General features: G+C 37.9%; 3 protein-coding genes and 2 non-coding genes across 10 annotated transcripts in view; 2 read left to right on the plus strand and 3 right to left on the minus strand.

The window, feature by feature from the left end:
• Nucleotides 1-193: 193 nt before the first annotated feature.
• TCP1 (t-complex 1) lies at nucleotides 194-12,277 on the minus strand. Its single transcript, XM_007439624.3, has 12 exons — nucleotides 12,120-12,277; nucleotides 10,090-10,175; nucleotides 9,023-9,151; nucleotides 6,427-6,524; nucleotides 5,162-5,272; nucleotides 4,798-4,979; nucleotides 3,572-3,698; nucleotides 2,503-2,678; nucleotides 2,223-2,346; nucleotides 1,709-1,901; nucleotides 1,266-1,429; nucleotides 194-527 (listed from the first exon to the last, which is right to left on the minus strand). Exons 1-12 carry the CDS (start codon nucleotides 12,187-12,189, stop codon nucleotides 311-313), a joined length of 1,677 nt encoding a protein of 558 aa, XP_007439686.1. The 5' UTR covers nucleotides 12,190-12,277; the 3' UTR covers nucleotides 194-310.
• LOC112542100 (small nucleolar RNA SNORA29) lies at nucleotides 8,584-8,718 on the minus strand. Its single transcript, XR_003085967.1, has one exon. It is a non-coding gene; the product is annotated as a small nucleolar RNA SNORA29 (small nucleolar RNA).
• LOC112542101 (small nucleolar RNA SNORA29) lies at nucleotides 10,588-10,723 on the minus strand. Its single transcript, XR_003085968.1, has one exon. It is a non-coding gene; the product is annotated as a small nucleolar RNA SNORA29 (small nucleolar RNA).
• Nucleotides 12,278-14,599: 2,322 nt separating the features above from the next.
• MRPL18 (mitochondrial ribosomal protein L18) lies at nucleotides 14,600-20,306 on the plus strand. Its single transcript, XM_007439623.4, has 4 exons — nucleotides 14,600-14,753; nucleotides 17,019-17,202; nucleotides 19,597-19,831; nucleotides 20,091-20,306. The coding sequence occupies exons 1-4, from the start codon at nucleotides 14,687-14,689 to the stop codon at nucleotides 20,256-20,258; spliced, it is 654 nt and encodes a 217-aa protein (XP_007439685.1). The 5' UTR covers nucleotides 14,600-14,686; the 3' UTR covers nucleotides 20,259-20,306.
• A 3,398-nt stretch (nucleotides 20,307-23,704) lies between these two features.
• Nucleotides 23,705-25,786, plus strand: part of PNLDC1 (PARN like ribonuclease domain containing exonuclease 1) — a 58,959-nt gene continuing 56,877 nt past the window's right edge. For 5 of the 6 annotated variants that reach the window (XM_088142700.1, XM_088142690.1, XM_088142693.1 and 2 more), the window contains exons 1-2: nucleotides 23,705-23,918; nucleotides 25,712-25,769. In XM_088142700.1, the coding sequence (XP_087998826.1) occupies nucleotides 23,705-23,918; nucleotides 25,712-25,769 (272 nt within the window). The remainder of the gene's footprint in view (nucleotides 23,919-25,711; nucleotides 25,770-25,786) is intronic. The other variant, XM_088142714.1, reaches the window with a different exon arrangement.

The following is a 25,786-nucleotide window of genomic DNA, read 5'->3' on the forward strand; positions in this document are numbered from 1 at the left end:
ACACAAGGGAAGGCTTTTGTACTGACTGGACATAATGACTCTGAGGCACAATATATACAAGAAAAGCACCAAAAGTTAAGTGTTTGGCTATATTTGGCTTTGTTGTTAGTGGTAGCTATTGTTGAAATCTTCAGGTTTTCTCCAACCTCCTCCCCTCTACATTTTGTATTATAATACTGATACAAATACAAAATATGGCCATCTGTCATTTATTTTCTAGTAACGCAGGAGTTTGACAGCTTGCTTTCATCAACATACTAGTTAATACAGTATGAGAGAATTTCACAGGGTTAGTTAAATAAAAATCCATTTAGTCTTCAATTGCTCCAGATTGAACTGCATCTTCATAGCATCCTCCCTTTTCACCTTTACTTTCAGGGTGCAACTTAATAAGATCATCAATTCGAAGAATAGTAATTGCTGCTTCTGTTGCAAACTTTAAGCTCTTTGTTTTGACTACAGTAGGCTCATATACACCAGCTTGTTTGTTGTCACGTGGTTTTCCATTGATTAAATCAAGACCAATCCTTTTAAAAAAAGGAAATGTTTTAAATAGGAATGTACATTTCAAACATCTTCAGTCTTAAACCCTAAACCTGAAGCATGAGACCTACTTCAAATTTTCCAACATCAAATGCAACAAAAGTCAATATCTGGTAGTTCTCTCTGCAAACATCCAATCATTTTATTATATATACTAAGAATAGGCAAACTCTAGCATTCTACGAATGGAAGATTCCAAATAACAATGGCAATTACTGGTCAGCACATGCTGATTTTGCTGTTTTCCAGAAATTAATCCTCCAATGAAATCTATTTATGAAGTTCCAAAGGAAAGAAGTTTGTTTTAGGGTCAAATAATGTCCACAACATAACAAACCACTTCCAGTTTGGGAGATTAACTTCTGGAAAACTGCCAGTGTCTGCATGGAATGACTAGTGTTCTCAGGAAAGAACATGGAACATTCTAGAATTTTCCAGAACATTCCACACCCAAAAATCTAGATTTTGCACATCCCTAACATATCCATCACTCCATTTCTTCTGATAAAGCTATAAGCCAACTACAGAAGACCAAAAATGTACTTTAAACACGTTCTGAATGCTAGCATCTGAAGGCTAGGAATCATTTTGGTTTAGGCATGCTGAATGCTCACACCCAATTCTGATTCATTCAATAAGAAATGATTAAATAACAGCCTACAACAATGAATAAAACTAATCAATATTCTGATCTTGCCATCAATTCTTCCATGCACACTTACCACTTCAAATTTTTGCGGTCTGGATTCACTTGAGCTTCATTGTGAAATGCTCTGAGTTTTGCAACAAGGTCTATAGCATCTTGAGCAGCATTGACCGCTAATGTATTTGGAATAACTAGAAGAGATCTTGCAAATTCTGCTATAGCAAGCTGTTCCCGTGATCCCTAATTTAAACAAGAAAAATACATTATAAAATAATGAATGGAGGGAGGTGATGAACTACCCTTGCTGGATGTGTTGAAGGAAAGACTGGATAGCCATCCATGAATAAAACTTTAATATGGTCTCCTGCACCAAGCAGGAAGTAGGACTTAATACCTCAATGGCCCTCTCCAACCCCAATTCTATAAACTTTTCAGATATAGGTAGCACTGTATATTATTATAAGTCTGATTTCCTAAGAAAAACATTACAATTTAAATGTTAGTTAACTAAATACTTACCATGCTAGTTGCATAATTTTCTAGATAAATGGAAAGTGCTGCTTCAACTGCACCACCTCCTGGTACAACAGACTTTGACTCTAATATTCTTTTGACCACACAAAGAGCATCATGCAAAGACCTCTCCATTTCATCACACATGAAGTCATTTGCTCCTCGTAATATAATAGCAGCTGAAGTCCGTGCCTTAGTACTGTTTCAGAAAGAGATAAACGTTTCCTTGTGAAATAATTATCAAACTATAATAAATCTCTAAGCTGAGGGCAGGGAAGTAGAATTACTATACATTCATTATGTAGCTAGCAGTAATTCTGTGTGTCCAAGTCCATCAACAAAGTCAAGACATTTACGGTCTCAACGTTTATAAGGGGACTAAAAGTAATTTATCCCACGCGTATAACTGCTCATACGATTTGAAAATAGCATGGCAGCAATTAAATGGGAAATACTTTGAAAAGTTGCAGCAAAATGTGTCCATTACAAATTACTTTATATAAGATAGGTATTTCCTTACTTCTTAATTAAAATCAATTCATCATCACAAATTCGTTCTTGAACCACCTCTTCTGCTTGTCCCAGCATAGATGCTTCAAAAGTTTCTTCACCTTCCAGGTTTGCCAGGGTAGAACAAACAGTGGCTAATACAAAGTAAAAAGATGATAAATCACCACAAAATCTTTTTTTATATATATTCTAGTCTGAAGGAACATTAATAATAGCAATCTTCTACATATTAAGCTCTTTATTGACAGGACAAATAAACTGTGATTATATTTAGAGATTTCTGTAATTACCTCCAGAAGCCTTAGCAATGCGTTTAAGGTCTCTTTTTAGAACTCTGCGTACTGCCATAGCACCAGCATCCACGAAATATTTCAGACACATATCATCAATGCCCCCAGTGGTCAAAATAACGTTTGCTCCTGTAGCCAGGATCTTCTGAATTTTCTCTTTAGTAATGTCAGCCTCTCTGCATGAGAAAGTGCAGACTGATTAAATAGAACCATAAACTTTAATTAAAATAGAAAGTGTGGAGCACATCAAGTAACTGGCTGTTATTTATGTGTGTCCTATTCCTTCTCCCATACTGCAGACATTTCAATAAAAAATATAGAAGTCTATTTTGTTCCTCAAAACCAGTCACTGTATTCTAGGAAATTGCTTGGAAATTTATGAGAAATTCCCAACAGGATTATTAATGGTGAGTAATTTGCCTATCATTACTGAACTTACCCTGTAAATGTATACCACCCATACAATCTAATTCAGGGGTGGGCAAAGGAACCCCAAGTACATTGGGATACATAGGCATAGATTTGGTTGCATGCAGTTTTTCCCTCACCAGGCAGTAAAAATATGTTTCCATACTGCTGTTAGAACAGAGAAACATCCATCTTAGTTGTAATGATATCACTGGCAAAATAATGCTTTAACCACCCCTCCGTCAAAACTCAATGTAGCTGAACTCTGTTTATTCTGTTATTGTACTGGAACTTTTGATTAATTCCCAAGACTAATTCAAGGGAGACTTGTATGGTTAGTATCATTAGAACACTTCAGGATTCTATCAGTAAACAAAAAGTGGGAGACACTATTTTTAAAGAGGGAAATACATTTACCAGAGGAACAATAAATTAAGCTTTCAAATACAGATTAATTTAGACCTACAGACTTAAGTAAAATGAAAACAATTCTCTTGCTATACATTGGATACAGAAAGAATAATGGTATTTTGGACAAAATACTGTCATATTCTTAGTCATATTTTGTATTTAAGATGCCACACTCTTAAGTATGTGTGGGATGTATGCTGGAAATATACACATTTTCTCATTTTAGTTATAAAAGCTCCCTATAGAATACCTCTGTCTAATCTGATCCAGTTTTTCTGGGTCTGTGATCACCACCTGAACACCAAGCTTCATTTTAGTTTTCTGTAGGCTGAAATCAAGACATGCAATTTTGGCATTAACTATTCTCTTAGGCATACCTAAAAAAAAGAGAAAGATTCTCTTAAGATTCTGTATAAATTGAACTTAACCACATCTAAAAACACAGTGATACCTTATTTTCATAGTGGGTGGAGGTATCCTCAAACAGACCGCTTCTCCCATTCACTTTAACAGGTATGATTTATAAAAACAGACTTGCATATACTTTCCCATATGGGAAAGAAGTCCTACTCCATTACAAACAGTGAAGCCAGACAGAATAAATATAGCTAAAATATTTGAAATTCACCAAAGCTTCCAAGACTTGAAGGCATACCCTTGCATACTTCAAGTGCATCATACTTCTCATTCATTACTACTGAAATACAAAGCTCCAACACCCCATCTAAGCATCAGAGTAAGAGAAGTTGGCCTGTCAGAAAGAAACTTTAACAACCCTCTGTAGATTTTACCAGAGAAATCAATAAGCATTCCGAGACCGTCAAACCACTCTTTCTTTCCCCCTTCCCTCCCCCTCCCTTCTTTGCAGGACTTAATGAAAATACTTAATCCTGCACAATCATCAATATTCCTAGGTCAATTTACAGAATAGTCTCTTCCCAAAGAGATGTACAGAAACAATTATTTTTCTTCTGGAAACAAAAGCTTCCTCCACGTCTTCTTTCACTATAGGAAGATACATTTATAACCAAGAATGTCCATATTCCATTCTGAATCCTCCTATCAACTTTCTCTATCTTTTAAATATCACTTTCTGCCATGATCAAATCTTTTAAGAGGTAATTTAGGAGGAAAAAAATAAACTGAGTAATCTAATGGAGCTCCACTTACACCTCCATCCCTTGCCACTGATATGAGTAGAATTGAAGCTCCACACCATGCCCTGACAGAGCTCATTTAGAAAAGCCATGCCCATCCAAGCAAAGGGGAGGGACAATCCATCTGAAGATATTTGCCTCAACTGTATTACAAATGTAAAATAATTTCAAGCTCCATGTAGTTATACTATTTCTTTTAGCCAACTTATCAGTCAAAAATACTGTTTCCAGAAACTTCTTCACATCCAGATATAAAACTGCAGTTGCTTTTTAAATTACACTCCTTTATTGCTTTACTGGTGAAAAAAACTGATCTTACCTTGGGAGCCCACAACACAGTTTAATGCATAGCCGTTTACAAGAATACTCTCTTTCTGACTGCGACCATGTGCCTTCAAAACATTGATAGAGCTGATAGGATAATGTGGTTGTCCCTTTTGATCTGTGTATTTTACTGCAAGCACAGCATCTACTACCATGTTGGCAAAGAAGTCACTGTCACTACAGGAACATTGTTAAGGTTAACATAATCAGATACATGAGATATAAATCCTACATGGCTCACAATTAAGTGACATTACAAATGCAAATAAAAATGCCATTTTTCTCTAGAAGGTAATGGTTCAGTCACTATCTAGTTTCTACACAATACCACTTCCTAATTTTTCTCTGTGAAAGGATACACTCCTATGATTTTGGATGACATCGATGTTTTTGCTGCATTAATAAGACAATCTCTGCCCAGCTCATCTGAGTTAATAACCAAATTTTCATTGATGTAACGAACTGCCTCTCTGTTGGGGGAAAAAAACAGTATTTCTATAATCATTAGAATTTAACTTTAATGCTCTTAATGTTTTATCAACTTAAATGTTCATAAAAACACATATAAAGTAGGATTGTGCAAAGCTTACTGCTTCAGGGAACACCAGAAGTTCTATTTTCTTCCAGGCCACACTGTCCTGGCCATTCTGGAAAGTGGTCCAATTATTTTCTTCTGGAGTCTTCCAGAAAAAAAGAAAACCAGAATGTTCCATTCCTGGAACAGTAGGTTTTGCACATATAATTAGAAAAAAAATATCTCAAATTTACATTTTCAATGGCCCTGCATTTCCATATTTTAAAATACATTACTAAATATTTAAAAAACAATACATATCTAAAATAATTTTTAAGCACAGCATATCATAACTGTATTAGTATATCTGTATTGCACCCAGTAATTAAATGTAACAGCTTAAAAGAATTTAAAGGCTTGGTGGGCAATTTTACAGACCAATTCTATATTCTAGCAAAAGCCTTGTTACACTGACAAGATTGAGATATACTGCCATCACAACAAATACATTAGCAGAATATCTAGATATACATATTCATTTGGTCAATGACATAGATGAAATGAGGACAGGGCAAACATGGTTCCTTGTTAATCAAAGTCAGACCATTGCTGACTCACTTGCCCCCAAGCCCTTCTGGTTTACAGAATCACAACTGGGATATAGGTAGCACAAAGAATCCCAGCAAATCTCAAATTCTATTACAATCTTCAAACATCACCACAGTAACAACAATCCTCTCCACTGGCGAAGGGGAAAATCTCAGAAGCATCTGCACTGACAAAGCACTCTGCTGACTTCATTTAGTCTTTTACTTGCTTATTCACAAACATATACTTGCATCTAGGTCCAAGGCTGGTTTTCCAGCTGCTTGTTATTGGGTGGCAGATAAGAGCACTCCACAACCATAGTACTATCAGTGGAAGGGCTCTAGCTGTTTTTCAGCTACCTCATGACTGATAGGAGAGGTCATTAAGTGGGCCATCAATATTTGAAAAATGTTATATTGATCAAAGAAAAAATGCATTATCCAATACTTTAAAACTTAAATGTAAAACTTCACTGGTAAATTTTATACAATTTTTCATTTGAAATACTTTGGTAGGTCTTACTTGCAAGCAAGACGATATCCACTAATGACAGAAGTGGGATGAATTTTCTGTTTCACCAATTCATCTGCATTTTTCAAAAGTTCTGCAGCAACAATGACCTGTTAAAAAGAACTCATAATTTAAAACTACTCTGTGAAAAAGTTATACCCTTGATACAAAACAAAACACCACATAAACCTTCATTTCAGCAAATGGAACACATTCTTAGGAAACTTACAACTTGCATTTGCTTCCGGAGGCAGAACTATTCAATTTACTCTTACATATGGACCAAGTTACAGATATACAGAACTTTTTGTTTTGAATATTTTTGCGCTCGAAGCTTTGCAGAACATCTCATTTTGAGCATTCTTGGAAATTTTCATTCTTGAAACAGAGCTATATCATACTGATTACGATCATGGAATATAATTACAAATTAATCAGAAGCCAGGGAGGTAGAATGAATATGCCAGGGATAGAAAGGAACTAGCCAAGACAAAAAATAATCTGAAAGTACTTTTGCCAAACTGAAACCAAGGAAGCACATGGTCCTTTAGTTGACATTCTAAATGCTACTGACTGCAACTAAGAGAACACTGAGCCAGAATAGCCAAGTATGTTGGCATGTACTTGCAAAAACATCCAAAGGGACCTTGCTAGGGAAGGTTGCCCTGGAGTTATCTTGGGAACCTAAGGATATTTTCTGGATTTAAATTCTTGGATCACAAACTATCTCATTCATCATTATAGCTTAAGTCGATTGATTACTTGTCCTCAGTTCTGCATTAGGAGTATTTAGTACTGGCCCAATGCAGCCACTCAAGTTCTCCTTCCTCATCACCACAAATGAGTGCAGATCTCATGGAGGAATTTAATTTACTCCTTTATTAGCTCTATTCTTATTTATTTCTTCCATTGTCACATAAACTGGAACCTGAACCCCTACCACCAAGTCTTCAGGTTCACACTTCTATTAAAGGGCCACATGCATAGAAGATCAACAAGTACAATGTTTCCTTCTCACAATCCTCACATAAATGGACAATTGTGGGAGTTCAGAGTCAAACAGAAAACTACAATCCTGTAGACATTTGATGCACAAAGGATCAGGACTCAATAAAAACAGGAACTAGATATTGATTATGCAGGGATATACAAGGCCTAAATGGTTCTATTATTTGAACTAATATGCGATGCAAGAATACCTTCCTCCTTTTAAGGAAAAACAAAACTTTCGTCAAATGGAGAAAAAAGAAACATCAATATGGCCTTCAAACAACATTGTTAGAATTTACTAAAGAGATATCTCTTGTCAACTGATCTTTCTAATCAGTAGCACTATCCTTATATAATTGGTTATACCCTTAAGTTTAGTCTAGTGCTAAAAACTAATCAATAAAAGGCTACAGATGGAATATGGTAGCTTCATGGCTTATAGGGATTATTTGGCAGGGTGGCAGGATTAATAAAATAGCTCTACAGACAAGAAATTAAAATCTGTTGGTTGATGCTAAAAAGTACTTTCCCAACCCAATTTTTCAAAATCCATTTGTTTTCAATTGCTGGTGAGAAAGGAAGATAATTTTCCCTGCTTTTGCCAAAACAAGAGTTTAAAAAAAGAAATTGCACAAATCTTCACACTTATGTGGGAACATTGTATGCACAAGAAAACCAGGATGCACTTCTAAAATAGGAAGATATACATACCTTCTTTTTCAGAAAGTAAAATACAGGTAGCCCTCAGTTAATAACAGTAATTGGGACCAGGAATTCTGTTGCTAAGCAATGCAGTCATAAACATCACATGACCACAGCAACTTACAATAGCAGTTCCGGTTGCAGTTGTTAGGCAAATCCCATGCAGTCGCAGCATTCCATGGTCACACAATTGCCACTTGCAACCTCCTGCCAGCTTCCCCATGGACCCTGCTTGTTTGGAAGCTGGCAGTGAAGGTCGCAAATGGCGATTACATAACCACGGGACACTCTGACCATCATAATTGTGAGCCGGTTGCTAAGCGCCCAAGTCGTGATCACTTGACTGCAGGGACCTTCAACAGCTGCAACTTCAACGACTGTCCATAAGTCTCCTTGTTCAGCACCATCATAACTTCAAATGGTTGCTGCATGAATGGTTGTTAACCGAGGACTACCCGGGTAGAGTTAAAACTGCTATATAATATGTTCTGCCACTTCATATAGGAAAAAGATATTGTTGGTCTTCTCCTTCAGACTTTGGCAGTTATTCCTTTATCCCATAAGCATAGCCATTTATTTTGTAGAGCAAATAAATGGTAGTCAAATGGGAAAGTTTTCACTCCACTTTTAGAGGTAAACTTAAGTAGCCCTGTAAATGGATTTAGAATTGTAGCTTCTTTGAAGATAGATCATACCAGTTCTTCACATCCAAGTGAAACTGTATTTTAACTGAAGACAGTGCCAGTGTTAATTCTGCTGTTTGGGTAGAGTAAGTTTGTGGATCGCTATTTGTCATTATTAAAAGAGGCACAAGCTAACTTCACATAATTCAATTATAAAACGTAAGTTTTAAATACTATTAAGGCTACTTCAAAGCTGGTATGGTTGTGAGACCATACAATATGCACATACATACCACAGAAGTGGTCCCATCTCCAACTTCTTTGTCTTGTAGTTCTGCTAGTTCACATAATACTTTTGCAGCAGGATGCTCCACCTCCAACAACTTGAGAATAGTTGCACCATCATTAGTAATGGTCACATCCTAATATTCCAAATACACAAAAATCACTCATATAGCTTAATACTGATTGGGATCACAGAATAACAAACAATTGCCTTGTAAGTAGTGATGTACTCAGCCATTTAACAACATATAGCTGTCTAACAATCCAGTCCCAAGTACTATTAAATGATAGCTGCCTTTTTTGCATCACATGTAAGAATGTACTACTGTTCTCATTAAGCTCCAGAATTATAATTAAGAGTGGTAGAATAGATATCCCTGATATGGGAACATCAGTGTGAAAGTACCTCTAGCAAACTGAAGCCAAGGAAGTATATTTCTTTTCCTGTGGCAAGTTTAGTGAAAGAGCATGCATGCCATCTTTGGCTAATTGTCTAGAATACTATTGACAATTCAATTGATTCTCCTCTGTCTCTTTTTTAGAAATGCAAAATTCAGAAAAATGCTGACTTAATGAGGCATTAAGGCATTAAACATTGCTACCAAGGATTTTTTGCTTATTCCAAAGCAAAAAAAAAAAAAAAAAAGAGGTTACTGGTTTGGCCTTTTTGTGACTAGAGATCCTTTGAGTATCCCAGACTATCCACTTTTTTGACACCTGTTTGAAGACTCTACACATATGAACCCTATATGATTTGAGAAGGCAGAAATAATTCCCTCACCTATACCTTTATACATACATACATATACAGTACATACATTTCCCTCACCTATACCTAAATAAATAAACAAACTAACGTACAGGTGAGGGAATTATTTCTGCTTTCCCAGATCAGGGAGATGCAAAAAGAAATGCTGGGGTTGGGGGTAGAAACGGGGGGGGGGGGAACCTGTCTATTCATCCCCCCCCCCATATTAGTTGACTACTTTGCATGGAACGACTGCTCTCCTTCCTGTTTTTAAAACTAAGACAAATTATTTTCTATGTATAGTTACAAAGAGGATGGTCTACTTACACCAATGTCATCCACTAGCATTTTATCCAAGCCAACTGGACCCAGTGAACTCTTTACAATATTGGCAATCGAAGCAGCAGCTGTAACTGTTTCAACAAAACAAATTTTTCCCCTCATAAACAGAGTTGTTTCCTAAAATTTTAACTTGTACAATTCAGGTGCTAAACATATGCATTTATTTAAATATTTTAAAGATAGCAAATAGTTCTGGGCAATAAAACCAGCAATTATTTTGTTTAGGGTTTAACTACTATCTCATTTACACACAAACATGTTTTGCAGTTGAATTTGAATACAAACTGTATGCAGTAATTTACATAAAGCAGATGCTTTATACACTGGTTGCAGTTTGTGATTCAGCCATTCAGCTTATTATAAGCAAAATATAGTCCATTATGAAGACTTTATGCATATTTTTAGGTTCTTTGCATTATCTACACAATGAACAGACTAAGGAACAACATGAACCAGTCCTAAAAGTACTGTATTTGTCTTTGTAATGCTTTGTTCTGCCATTTCATATAGAAAGAAGCTGATATTCATTCTTCTCCATCAGACTATGACAGACTTTTATTTATCCCATGAGGATTATCTCTTATTTTGTAGCGCAAATAAGAGGCAGTACAATGGGACAAGTCTAACTCCTAGCAATTTCTTCTTAAGCTGATTTTAACAAGAGATACATATGCCAATTCAGTAGATTGAAATATAACAGCATCCCTTTTTTAAAAAAAAATATCTTTCATATATACTCTCCAGTGATACTTATTATGAAAATCTATATCAAAAGAAATAGTCACTTAACAGTGTAACAAGAGATGCCTAAATGCATATTGGCACAGGATCCAGACTGAAAGAGAAATTTACAGAAGTTTACAGAAATTTTCATTTCTAACATATGATCTGTTACTACTTATAAGTAAAGCAGTGTCTCTTAGTACAGCTTGGCTCTTGGTGACCACATGAAAACATCTATGTGGTTTGCTTAACAACACAAAAGTGGTTTGCCATTGTCTTCCTCCATGAAGTTTGACTTTATAACTTTAACTAGTTTACAACCCTGAGATTTATTCAGAGTTTCCCATCCAAATGCTAATCAAACTGAATCCAGTAGTTATTTTCAATAACAGCCAGTTCTGCATATAACAGGAGCAGAATGCACGGAGCATAGATATTTAAGTGGAAACTGTGGCAAAACCCTTTACAGGCCAGTAGTCCTTCGGAAATAAAGATATGTTTAATTTAAATGCCTCTGTAACTTCAACAACAGAAGAACTAACGTTCTTTATGGGGTATTTTGGCAGGACACAAAATGTCTGATTCTGAAAAAACGAAGATTTAAAAGTTAACACAAAAATGCTTCAGCTATCAAATTTACTTTTAAGCAGCTGAATATATTCGCTATGTTTTCTACAGCAATTTTAAAATGCTCGTAAGCTACTGATAACATATCTTCCCCAAAAGCAACTCTGCATCTACATAGGATTAACAATGCTGCTTCTCAACCGTCAGCGTACTATACGGAAGCGATCCAGCCTCTAAACCCCAGTCACTAAACTACTAATTCATATGGGACGTGACTGAAGTTGAGAAGTTCTCTCACGTGGGAACAGAGAACATTGTTGTATTTCAGTTGCAGCGCGGAGACAGAATCTGTTCCCAGTTATCTCAGGTCTACGCGGAGCACAGCCAGAACTGGAACAGGAGAGGATCGTATTGCTCCTGATGCGACCCCTCATTCCTCTTCTCCCTTCCCGGCGACTTAAGAGGCGCCACAACCCTTCTTTCCTTTGACGTTAACAAAACACGTGCTACCTGCTGGCAACCATTGCTTGCGCGGGCCCGACGCCGCACGCAGACCGGCCCATCCTGATCGGGACCGCGAATTCAGACAGCGTGGTCCGCCTTGCCTGATGCCAGTGCCCCCGCCCACGGTTTCCCACGCGCCAGGGAGGACGGCAAAGTAACCGTTAACTCTGGCGACTCAGGGTGTGGCGGTCTAAAGGACCGAGGGAAGCTTTTGCGTTTACCATTCTGTGTCCTGACGTTCTCGCCGGTGCCTCGCTCCCCAAAGACCGCCAAAGGCCCCTCAAGCGCCATTTTCCCGGACAAAGAGACCGAGGCGGCAACGCGCGCGCTCCTGTAGGCACTGCGGACGGCGATGCAAGGCCTTCTGGGTAACTCCGCCTCTCAGGACCGAGCCTATCGGTGAATTCAACGCAGAGAATCGGCTGCACGTTAGTGTCGTAAAATGCACGTGACATAAAGAAAAGGAAGCGAACTCCGCTGCTCGGCATAAGCTTTTTAGGTAGTGGCCCGTTGGGCCTTTGAAGGCGATTGGTGGTTAGCTAACAAATGACCCGCCCTTCTTTCGCGGAACGACCAGTGAAAGTCGACGGGTGGGTCAATGTGTTCTAGAAGATTCTAGTGAGGGTGAGAATAGTCACTCCCTTTAAATACAATTAAGTGCTGCTGCCAGCTTGTGGGTCTGCCATTTAAAAAGCAAAAAAGGTATAAAAAGAATGGTCATTTGTCTTTGTTATTCCTTGTAATAGCTGATCCAACAAGACAAAGGTATTTTTCCCATCGTACAAACGCTTTTTGAACACTGAAATCGGAGAATCTCGATTTCTCCGTTGGCACATAAAAATGCGCAATCACGTGGTCTTTCTCCAAATCCAGCTTGCACGATTTGCACGATTAAAAAAAAATTGCGCCGGATATGAAGCAAGTGTTTCCTTTGAATCTCAAACCCACAGAGATAGAAAAAAGGAAAAGCAGCATCCCAACAGTTACATATGCAATTGCAGGGTGCTATTTAGGGATTCCGAAGGGTCTGTTAGTTTGGTTTTTCGACGTTTGCAATTGCGGCCGGCACGGTTATTCTTGGGGAAGTGGTAAGATCGTATAGCAGTGTTGTCCAAACTTGGCCACTTTAAGATGAGTGGACTTCAACTCCCAGTTGAGCATGCTGGCTGGGGAATTCTGGGAGTTGAAGTCCACTCATCTTAAAGTGGCCAAGTTTGGACAACACTGTCGTATAGGTTTGACTGAGAGACAGTTGGTGTCTCCCACCAGGACTAGAGAGCCAGCTCTTTCTGACTCAAATTTTCTCCCCGATTGAGATGATAGTGGATGAGTTTCTAATACTATATTGAAAAGAAAGTAGTGCTAAGTCATCTCATCAGACCCACCCTCTTAATATTGTAAATTAAGGGAGATGAAGTTGAAATTCTGTTAGCAAAATTTGAGAGTTTCTGACTCTCCCCAATTAGGATTCAGTCTGGCAGAAGATCAAACACGAAAGTACCAGCTGAGATTTTAAAGTTTTATTGAAAGTAACTTATTGAAAGTAAGCCAATTGAGTCAGCTGGGGTCTCCCCTTAAGGCAAAGGAGACCCCTCCCACGCCCAAAGAAGACAATTTTATACATGTTTCTTACAAAGAGATACAGCAATTAACAAATGATTAGTTGAAATTAGCATAAGTTTTGGATCCTCCTTATTATTGGGGGAAACTTACCTTCCTGATGACCTATTGGTTACTAGTCAGAGTTCAGGGCAACCCCCCCCCCCCCCACCTTTGTCTTTATGGCCTCGACTCTTATGGAAACAGGATGTGGAATGAGAGAAATGTGTGAAGATTCATGAATGTCTGTGTCTGTGTAAAGAAGTAAAGATAATGTCTGAGAGAAATGTGTGAAGATTTCTCAATGTCCGTGTCTGTGTTATCCCTTTGGTTTTCAAATGTAAAGAAGTAAATATGATGGAAACTAAGAGCCCTTTTTCATAAGGTTTCAATACCATAGTTCAAACCTTTTATAAATTATGAATTTTCAACTTCATTATTATTAGATTTTTATCCCACCTATACACACGCAGCATTCACAATCTCTAGAAGGTTAGCGATTGGACTGAAACTGGTTTGAATGTCTAACAAATTCATCCACGTTTTGATGCTAACATCGCCTCCAATTGCAGTTTACTTCATTTTACTTCTTTTAGAAGCCTCTCTGTACCTCTAAAATTTGCTGTTGAGCAGCATATGCTTAAGTCCAGTGATGCACGTGAAGACACGTAGAGTTTTTCATTTCTAAAACGTGCCATTGGCATAAAACAAAACACTAATTAGAAAAGAGCTTTTTAAAGATTTCGCCATGGATTCCCTAAGACGAGGCGTCTGTTTCGCCGGGAGTGGAAAGAGGACTGTATTTAAATCAGAAACGTTTCCATTCCTCTATAGCTGTGTTTTTCAAACTTGGCAACTTTCAGATATGTGGACTGCATGCTGGCTGGGGAATTCTGAAAGTTGAAGTCCACACAATAAAGTTGCCAAGTTTGAAAAACACTGCTCTACAGTTACAAGTCTATAGCCGTATTCATCCGAATTGTTATTGGCTTATAGGCCGTTCTAGCGGAAATGAAGCGGGTTAATATGAGGTTGGCCAATCAGGATTTCAACTTTTTTTTTTTTTTTTTTGGAGGACGGAAAGAGATCGTGGGGAAAACCGTATCGGTTCGTTCAGCAGAGGAAAAAGTGGCGCCCCCCAGCGTCTTGTAGGTCCGGCCAGGTCCCTTCCTGGGGCTCTCCAGGCGTGATGGCGTTCGGGAGGTGGACTCTGCCGCTGAGCAGCGCGGCCAGGACGTTCCGGGAACCCCGGCACGGTAGAGTCTTCGAGCTTTAGATTTTGCGTGGAGAAGCAGGGGACGTTAATATGACATTCAGAAAGACAGGGAAGGAGACTCAACGGTTAAGTCAGCGAGAGGTTTTGCCCTTTCTAATTCTTTCTGCGTGGGTCTCTTCGATAATGTCATTTGTTGAGGTGGATTCTAAGCCTGCGCTCTTGGAAGCCCGCTCCTTTCAAAGTCTGCGCAAGAATGCATTCGCTGTTACCAAAATATTTTGAAGGACAAGCGGCCATCCTCAGCCTTTGGCTCTCCAGATGATTTGAACTTGAATTACAGGCAAAATGCTGAATAAAGATGTTGGGAGTGGTAGTTTGGGGAGCAATATACTAAGGGAGAGGATTTACTTTGCTGTAGGTGGTGAAGGAGTGGTGGGGATTATACCGTATATCCAATCTAGAAATAAACACTTTGCAGTTTGTTGTATTATCTTGTTCATCCAACATCATCATTAGTATTATTATTATTTGATAAGAGAAGAAGGGACAAGGCTCTGTTGCTAGGCTTTGTAAATACAAAGAGGTAAATCTATATGCATAATACCTTTAATGAAAGTTTGTGAATCTGATGGCAGCACCATGCTCATGAGGCAATAAGGTATCCTGCTTCAGAAATAAACATAGGTATACCATATGACTTTACAAAACAGTCTTCATGCCTCATTCACATAATTTTGTCTTTTCTTTGTGGTTCTTTTGTTGTATTTCATCATTATTTCATTTTTCTCTTTAAAAAAGTTGCATGTGAAGTGGAATAATTTAGCCATCTCCTTGTAGATCACTTGTTCCATAGAGAAGCTTATGCTATTTTGTAACTTAGAAGAATTCTCAAACTTCATCAAAGAAATTTATTTCTCATTATTAACACAGTTTTCAGTAGGCTTGGATACATTTGTGTGCTTAAGTCAGTGCTGACTCCTGATGACTGTCTGGACAAGTCCCTGCAGTTTTCTTGGCAAGATTTTCAGAAGTGGTTTGCTCTTGCCTCCTTCCTAGAGCTGAGAGAGAGTAACTGGCCCAAGGTCACCTCGCTGGCTTTGTGCCTAAGGTGGGACTAGAATTCACTTTCTAGCCTGATGCCTTAACCACTTCACAAAACTGACCCTTAGATATAAAACAGTGCAAAAGTAAACTGTCTGTAATAATTATTTCCTTTATTTATTTTGTAACTTGTAATGTTTAGAATAATTAATCCCACAATGAATTAATTGAATAATTAAAGTACATTGATCAACTTTATAATTCCCATAATCCAATTATGAGTAGATAGAAATTTATGGTAGTCTTGTGTATCCATTGTATGCACATTTATCAATGTGATATGAATTAGAGATACATCTCGTACAAACATGTTACAATCCCATGCATGCTTACTCAGAATTAAATTCCACCCCATTTAATGTGATGTAGTTATTTTAACTTAAAGTTATTAATTTACATTTAATTTAAACATTTGTTTTGGCCTCGGTTTAGCAATGCTTTGTTTTCATTTTTAGATATACAAAGAAGAGAGATAAAACCTGAACAATGCATTAAAAATGTGCAAATCTCGTTGCTCTTGAAATATGTTTCATTAAACAGAGTACTATTTACTTCTTGTTAAAATGTAATTATATACATATCAGCTTCACCATGGGCATGACAGTCTCTCTTTTAGGAATGTAAACGTGCATTTACTTAGAGGAAGATTCAGGAATGAGATTCAGAAAAATAAATTGTTGTCATTGTGAAAGAAGTTCTTATAACAACAAAGATCAATTATTGCACCTAGTTATATTTCTATGCCAATTCCAGGGTTTAAATCCTGTATCCTTACATCATAATAGACTTTTTGCTGCCATGTCCTCAATCTTGGATGTTTAGAGCACCTGCCCAGAGTGTACATTATGGTCTGTCTAGTCAAAGGCTCTTTGCTTCTCATCTTGCTGGCTTCAACCTTCATACTGCTGATTAAACATTTAAGTGGCATGTCCACAGTCTCTAACCCACAAATTAGGGACAACGATGTGTCAGGTGTTCTTTAATACATGGGGATACAAAGTGTATTAAATAAGGTTGAGCTTCCTTAAGATTAACAATGTAATATTAAACATTTTTATCTGTGTTTGTTCCTTATTCCCATTTCACCACCAGTCTATGATTCTAGTACATTTTCATTTATATGTTATACTAAAATCTTTCTGTGCTCTTGGTTATTTTCAAAGTCCTTTAAGTATACATTTAAGTGGTTTTTATTTTCTTGCAGGAGTTAAATTTAATTCTTCTGTTCCCAATTCTATACCTCTTACGGATGAAGTGGACACAAGAGAAAATGAAACTGTGGCTCCTGACTTCACAAATAGGAATCCACGTAACTTGGAAAGATTGGCTATTGCAAGAAAGGATTTTGGCTGGAGAACCTCATGGCCAAAACGGGATTATTGGTACAGGTAAATTAGAAAAATGCAAAGTAACCAAAGTTCAGTAATATAGAAAACACCTGTGAAATTATTATTTGTGAAGAAGCAGTTATTTTTATCAAACTTTTTTTCTAATCTGAAGAGGGCAATCATGTTGTCAATGATACTGATAACGTTGTCTGCTCCATGGTCTTTCCTATATTTGTGTCCATGTGAATCTGTGCTTTTTCCTTTTTCCACTGATTCCAAATTCCCAATACTTATATTTGGGATTCTTGACTCCTAGTTATAGACCCTTTTTCATATTATTATTGTTATTTAAATTTATATGCTGCCCAACTCCCAATGATTCTGGACAGTTTACAAATGATTTAAAACATGAAGAGCAAGACAATAAAAACAACAAGAAACAAAAAGGGATAGAGATGGCAGAGTAACAAACTGACTGGAAACAAAAGAAAACCCACGTTAAAAGGAGGCGTCAGTCATCCTCACCAAAAGCCTGAGTAAAGAGCCAGATTTTCAGGTCCCTTCAAAACACCAGCAGGGTGGAGGCCGTTTGAATCTCAGGGGGAATCTCATTCTAGAGGACAGGTGCAGCGACAGAGAAGGTGCACTTCTGGGTACCATTGGATGGCATTGTTTAATTGAAGGAACGTGGAACATGCCAACCCTGCCAAATCAAATTGGCTGGGCAGATACTGTGGGAGACAGATGATCCCTCAAGTAACCAGGCCCTATGCCATATAGGGCTTTATAGGTAGCGACCAGCACCTTGAATCACACCTGGAAGCAAACTGGCCACCAGTGCAGCTTGCAAAGCAGAGGTGTTACATCATTGCTTGAGCCACTGCATTCTAGACTAGTCTTTGAGGGCACCCCCATGTAGAGTGCATTGCAGTAGTCAAGCCGTGAGGTGACCATGGCATGAGTGTCCGAAGAGCTACTGTGTGCTATTTCACTATCAGTTCACATTATATAGTTCCCTACTCTTATCTGCCTATTGACAGCAATCCCTTGTGTGAATATAGCAAGGTACAGAGCAGCTCACATAAGAAGCCAATATATTTTTCACTCACTGGGCACTTCTGCATTTGTTTTGTTATAGTGCAAAACATACTATATTTTGATAGGCACGTCCATCTAACTGGAGGAAGCTTTCATCTCTTACAATGTATTGTTTCCACAGCCTGTATGTTTTAGTTATGTTGAATCTGCTGTGACTCATAATAGATTTACTCCAGAAGAGGTTGGGGACATGAGGTATTTTTGTCACTTTCTATTCCTGCCAGCCTCAACCTGTGACACCTGCCCTAGCATGGAGTCTGGTGTAGCATTCCTGTTTTACTATACATTTGTAGAGATTATACTTCAAGACTATTCTTAGTTTGTTTAAAGTAAATTTGTTGCAAATACTCTTTGGTAGTTGTAGATTTTCTTTTGCTTAGCTCTCTTCCTGGGGCAGATCATACAGCCTGTAATAGTCCAGTTGTTATTTCAGCCATAATGTTTTGAAGTTATAGCTAAATTTATTTTCTTGAATCTTTTAAGTTCTGTTTCTGATTATACCCTCCTTACTCATATATTCACTAATGGGATATCTAGGGTTGGGAAATATAGTTTAGGGAAAAGATTATTGCACCAAAAATACATTTTAAAAATAAAACAAAGGTTTGTTGTTTTTGGGGATCTGCAAGAGGAAAGAGACTTGAAGCTCACTTGAGTACCTACCAGCACAGATGTTTCCACAGGGAATCCTGTACTTAATGCCAGTTCCCATTTGTTTCAGAGGAATAACTCTGCTTCCATCAGTGAAGTATGTATGTGTGTTTATTCATTTGTAATGGCTTCTATGCCACTCAATTACCAAAGGCTCTAAGCATCCACCAACACATGGAATTAAAATCAGTGAAACAAAATCACCCAGTGTTATAGAATTTAACATTTGATGTGTCATCAGCAAGGAATAGATTAGTCTTCAACATCCCTCAAATATTCTGTCAAAGAGCCATATATTTATGATCCTATAAAAGCCCAACAAGGGTGTTGTGGTCCAGATATCCAGAGACAAGCTGTTCCACATAAAGGGAGCCATCCTGAGAAAGCTCAACAATGGGGACTGTGCAGATTGCAATTTTTCAGAGACAAGGAACCTTTCACTCAAAGTAATATATGGTTCATATCCTAATACAGACTTTTTTCAGTTTATATTTAGTATTTACTAATTATAATACTAAATTACTAAGATTAATATTTGAAAAGTGAAAAAGGAGTTATATAGTCTGAGATAGAATTCCAAGTATGAGACATAAGAAAAGATTTACAAATATAGAACTATAGGAATATTTTTCTGTTATTGTGAGTGAATTTCTCTGATAGTGAAAGAAAACAATAACATTTTATTTTTCATATCTAACAATTCAGGTTGCGATTTGAAAAAACCCAAAAACACGTGGAAGGTTACATTGAACATTGCAGCGGTCATATTGTAGTCTCTGCTTCCACTCGAGAGTGGGCTATTAAGAAGCATCTTTATAAAACAACCGGTGTGGCAGCATGTGAGAATGTGGGCCGTGTGTTAGCACAACGTTGCCTTGAAGCGGGAATCAACTTTGTGGATGACAGGGCTACAATTCCATGGGAAAAACATGGCGAAGGGGCAAGTTGATTTTTTTTTTCTTACTTTAGTTGCTACTTGTCCCGTGTTTCTCGTTCTTGAGCACAATATTGTACAGCTTACTTATAGCACATGCATATCTAAAAATGCTAAATGTCAGAGTTGGCATATACTCTTAACATGAGAATTGCATTATTTGGGAGGCAAAGAGAATTAGGAGAATTAATTTGCTGTGTATGCTGACAGTACTAATAGAAGTGAAAAAATTAACAGTTTTGTCTTTCTTTTTAAATGAAAACAGCTGAAACGTTTCAAAAAGGCTATGACTGAAGGTGGTATTGAACTGAAAGAACTTGAAAGAATTTATAATAAATACGGTAATAAGAAGCTGCCCACGAAAGTACAGCCTCAGAAGCCTGCAGTTCCATCCTTGGAGGAGATTCAATCACACACAGTTCTTAATACATAATATTGTTGAAGCCTTTCATAAATAAAAATCCAACAGATGTACAACTGATGGTGACAGTTTTTTGTTTGCTTTCTTATTAGCTGTTTTCATAAAACATTTATGACAACAGCATAAAACAGTAATCTGCTGCAGGTGGTTCCCAAGCCAATGGGATGTATTCTGGCTTTTTAAAGAATGAATCAGCCAATATTGTTATTTCTCTTATTTATTTTTAAAGAGATAGGCCTGGTGTACACTCTCTCACTAGCAGTAATAATACAGGCAGTCCTTGACTTCATAATTGGGACCGGAACTCCTGTTACTAAGCAATGCAGTCATTGAGTGAGTTGCACCTGATTTTACCTTTTTTGCCATGATCATTAAGCGAATCTGGCTTCCCACATTTGCTTGTTGGAAGCCTCCTGGGAAGGTCGCAAGTGGCAATCACATGACCCGGGACACTGCAAATGTAAAAATATGTCAGTTACCAAGCATCCGAATTTTGATCATGTGACCGTGGGGATGCTGCGACAGTTCTAAGTGTGAGGACCAGTCATCACTTTTCAGCGCCGTTGTAACTTCGATTGTTAAACAAATGGTTGTAAGTGAAGGACTATCTGTAGACTCTTTTATTTCCCTTTGTTTTTTTTAAGCAAACCACTTGACTATGTTGTGTGATTTCTTTTAAGAAACAGTGAAAACAGGACAAGAGAACATGCATGCATTCTTTCTCAGTGGCAATGTTGGTCTGTTATCTGAACAGAAATCAGCTGATGTGGTTGGGCATTTTTTCTTAAAAAAATAAATGAAGACAGACCCAGTGTGTACTCACTAGCACCACAAATATATTCTCTCTCTCACACAGACTTTTTAAGGAAAAATCATCCCCAAAAATAATGCAATAGAGGGAAGCTTCTATGAACCTTTTTTTTTAAAGGTCCCAGCTCAACTTGTCTTCTTTTTTTCCTACAAGATCATTGTAAGAAGAACAAAATGATGGAATTCTTGTTTTGTTGCAAATATATATACATCAGATTTATTTTGACAGTCTTTAAAATGGCTTTCTTTTTGGTGGTCCACCAAGTGTTTGATTAAGATATTATGATCTACATAAAGGAAAATGTTGGAAGCTGGTGATCCAAAACTCACCCTGCACCTTGAGCCTTGTGGAATTAATTAGATTTTAGCAGAGTCTGAAAGCTTCTTACTCAATAGGTTTATATGGCAGTATTATCCTTTTCATAGCTTGTGTTGGTTGTGTTGTAGTAGGTTGAGTGGTCAGGCACTTTTTGATAAAGTTGCATGGATATCCATTTTGTTGGAAGATGTTTATAGGTGGTCTGTTTCTTTTTTCTGTCTGAGTTACTGCAGTGTGTTTGTGCTCATTTGAATAATGTTCTTACACAGGTCCTCTTGTGGGAGGTTGGGTTGTTACTTTGGTAATGGAGTACTTGATTAGTATGAGTTGTCTTCCGATAGACTTGGGTTTCTAATTTGATGCTGTTTCCTCTGCTGATGAGGATATCCAGGAAGGGTTGTTTTCTTCCTCTCTGGTGAATTTTATTCCTTTGAAGATGTTGTTGATAGTTTCATGTGTTTTCTCTAGTTGTTCCTTTTTTATTATAACAAAGGTATCGTTTACATACTGGATCCATACTTTAGATTATATGTGTGGAAGTGCTGTAGTTTCTAAGCGTTACATTACAATCTCTGCTATGAGTCCTGACAGTGATGATCCCATAGGTGTGCCTCTGATTTGTTGGTATATTTGTCCATCAAACTGAAAATAGGTAGTGAGGCAGAGGTTGATGAGGTCCGTGATTCTGGGTATTTTGATCTGGGTGTATTTGGTTAGGTCAGGTGTGTTGTGTAGTACTGCTGATATGGATTCTTTTGCTAGTTCTGGGTTTATGGACGTAAAGAGTGCTGTGACATCAAATGAGGCCATAATTTCATCTTCATCTATGTGTACATCTTTGATTTTCTAGAGGCACTGTAGTGAGGAGTTGAACCAACACAAGCTATTAAAAGGATAACACTGCCATACATCAGAAATGTCTCAGAAACTACCAACAGACTATTATAACCACATGGCATCTCTGTAGCATGCAAACCAACTAAAGCCCTCCAAAACATCTTAAGCAAACCAAAAGACCCAGTAGCCCAAGAAGAAAAAAAAGGAGCCATCTACAACATACAGTGTAAGGACTGTAATGACTGCTATGTAGGACAGACAGGCAGAAGGCTAGCAGAGCATATCCATGAACACCAACTAGCAGTCAGAAGACACGAAAACTCCTTAATCTCACAACACATGGGCAGACTTAACCATAGTTTCAACCGGGAAACTGTCAGCATCTTAGACCAAGCTAAATCCCAAAATGTGAGGGAATTCCTGAAAGCTTGGTATTCAGACAAGGCAGCCATCAACAGGCACACAGAGATAAAAAACATGTACACACTATTCAAGAGACAATAAAAAGGAAAACAAAAGAACAGAACATCTCACCCAAAATTATCACCAGACATACAATCAAACAGTAAACAATACCCTAATCAAGGAACTACCAGAGGGGGAAAAAATAAAACCTACACCCCCACTAACACTGGCAGGGCATGCCACTGTATATAAACAGAGAGCAAATCCCATCCCATTCTAGCACTGAAGATGTTACCTAGCCGGGTAACAAAATGTTTGCAAGAAAAGAACCAAGCTCAGAGAACCCCAAGGACCCCACAGTTCAACCCTGAGCTACACATACTCGCTTCTATTGCTCAACACTGTTACCATGGCTTCTGTCCTGCTCAGGAGATAACACTTGAGAGGGTTTCTTGACATTCTTGCAACTAGAGAACTTGGTTAAACAAAACAAAATATATATAAGCATACCTCATTCTCAATGACTGTGTGGACACAATATACTCCACAAGACACTATATTAAGTCAAGGTGCCGTTTTTACCCTCAGTAAATGCACGCAGCCCTTAATTGAAGCACCATCTTACAGTACTGTTTAAACCCCAAATGGATGTCTATTATATTTTACATGCAAAAAGGAAAAAAAAATCTCCACAATATACACGTCTCATATATGAACCATCCAGAGTCACTGAGAATCGGTCAGCATATAAATTTAATAAATTATTATTAAACTTAGTCTTATTATATACTTAAATGCTATAGAACTCAGGATACCTAAGAGGGCAAAAAACATATCCCTATCAGTTTATTAGACCAAGTTAATTGCTAAATGCGTGGTCATCCGAGCGGAACTTTAGGCAATAAAACGTTTGTTCAAGCACATAAAGGGAGGTTCTTCAGCCCCCTTCATAACTGACGGAGAGCGTGCGCTCTAATCCTTCCTCAAAGGTTGCTTTGATGGGCGGGTAACGAAAAGCGCCAACAACCGTAACCGGACAATCACTTCTGGCGATAGGAGAACTCTGACGCCGGGGCAAATCTTTTAAATGCCGAGGCAGGGCGGAGCAACAAATTGGTCGGGTCTCGCCCCCTCGAGCCTCCAAGGAGAAAGTGGGCGGGTGGCTGCGCCTCGGTCTTCCCCCGGAGCCGCAGGAGTGGCGAGGAGAGAAAGCAGGAAGGGCGGGATGGATTTGGGGGCCGCGCAATTTCAAGAAAAGTTACCTGGGTTACAGGAGCTCCTACTGGGCTGCGACTTTGTTGGTGAGGCAGGGTGATGGCCGTGAGGCAGGGGGTTGCATGCGGAAGGCCCTCTAGAAATGGAGGGCGACCTTCCCCATCTATTTAGGTTAACTGTGACAGAGGGGAGCCCTGTTGCCCACACACGTCCATCCCTATACGTGTTAACTTTGATCTTAGCTGCTGTACGAATAGTACATTCCTCCTTAAACTTTGGAAGGTGTTCTAAACGGAGAAAACTGCTGTTGACTCCAAAAAAGCTGCGGGATCTACTTCACTGGCTTATCAGGATCTGCTTAGATGGGGACAGGATTGCTGACTGAATTGCTACTGGCCCCTTTGAATGACTTACTGGCTGGGTTTATGGAACCAAAAGACTATATGAAATAAAACAAAAAATAAAATACTCTTTGTGAACCCTGCCAGTGTAATTTGTACACCATGGTTATGTAAATCATACTGGCTTGTTTAGTAGCTGATGGAGCAAACCATGGCTTAGTATATGTGACCACAACCATGATCTCAGTCTATTTTACAGGGTGGTTGTAAGAGGGATATAAGCAGAGGATGTGTGTGTGTGTCTGTGTGTATAAATTAAATATAGTAAGTAAACAATTTTACCAAGATGAGTTGTATGTAGATAGGTATCTAAGTTACTATAGATTATGCCTCCTGATTTTGGAAAGGTTGCTTTGTCATCCTCAAGAAATCTTGCAGAGCTCCTTCATTCCTTCCTGGCCTATATAGAATTTTGAGAGTTGTAGCCAGATCAGTATTTCTCTAATAGAATTTTAAGCATTTAATTCTAAGAAAGCTCCCAGAATTTTTTTGTCAAAATTATGCTAAGTATATACAATGATACTTTGCCTCTGTGCTACCAAGAGGAGCAAAAATACTACCTTGTTTTGTGATTTAAAAATAAATTACCTCCCAGGGCAAATGTGTTGCTCCAAATTTATAAAGTTTGCAGTTAGTATCCCACAATAAAATAAATCCTTTATTCATTGTTTTCATAGTGTGATTATCTGGACATCTTGGATCTGTCATCCTCCTCTTTTATGGCATTCCATATCTGAATCTAGTAGAATTGTTGCTAATGTTGCTTAAAATCGACTGATAATGGTATAGTAAAAGTAATTAGCACTAGCAACAATGTGAATGCAAGAATTTTGCTAGAACTGATAGGAAAAATATAAAGCACATTGGAGAGTCTCTGTATGAAATGTAGTGTGCACTGCCAGTATGATAGGTGAGAAGATACTGCAAATGATGGTTTACTTTGTGGAGATTAAGGAACTGGACAGAAAACCTGTGTAGTTTATTAAAATATCTATAATTGAATTCACTTTACAGAACAATCCTAAATGTTTACATCTCTCTGATTTTTTAAAAATAAGATCTAAATTATTTCATTGTTCGCAGCAAGGTAGAAGGCTGGTATAGTAGTGGATAATCCTTTGGCTTTTCACCACCTCTCAGCACCCCTCTTTCAACCTCACTTGGATTTCATAGCCACAAAGTGATGAAGTTATTGAAAAGGGGAAACCTAAAGAATCTTATGACCTCAAAAACTTTAGGATTGCAGCCATAAGCATCTTGCACAATAGATCATGAAGAAATCCATCCATCCTTTGAAGTTTAGGAGCACGTTACAACTACATGTATACTTTTTCAACTTCATTAACATATATAATATGAATTAGTATAGATAGCATAAAAAGCTATATATGTAAGATTGAGATATATCAATTAAATAAAGCTTCGTATTTCATCTTGTAATAATAGTGGAAGGTACATGTTCTGTCTGTCTTTTGCAGGCCTTGATATGGAATTCACAGGTTTGCATTCAGCTTTTTCATCTGATAGACACCCCAGGTAAGCTTATTTAAATA

Source organism: Python bivittatus, unplaced genomic scaffold (assembly GCF_059951505.1).
Source record: "Python bivittatus isolate LINGU-HERP-01145 unplaced genomic scaffold, Pbiv_v1 ctg000020_np1212, whole genome shotgun sequence".
Taxonomy (NCBI): domain Eukaryota; kingdom Metazoa; phylum Chordata; class Lepidosauria; order Squamata; family Pythonidae; genus Python; species Python bivittatus.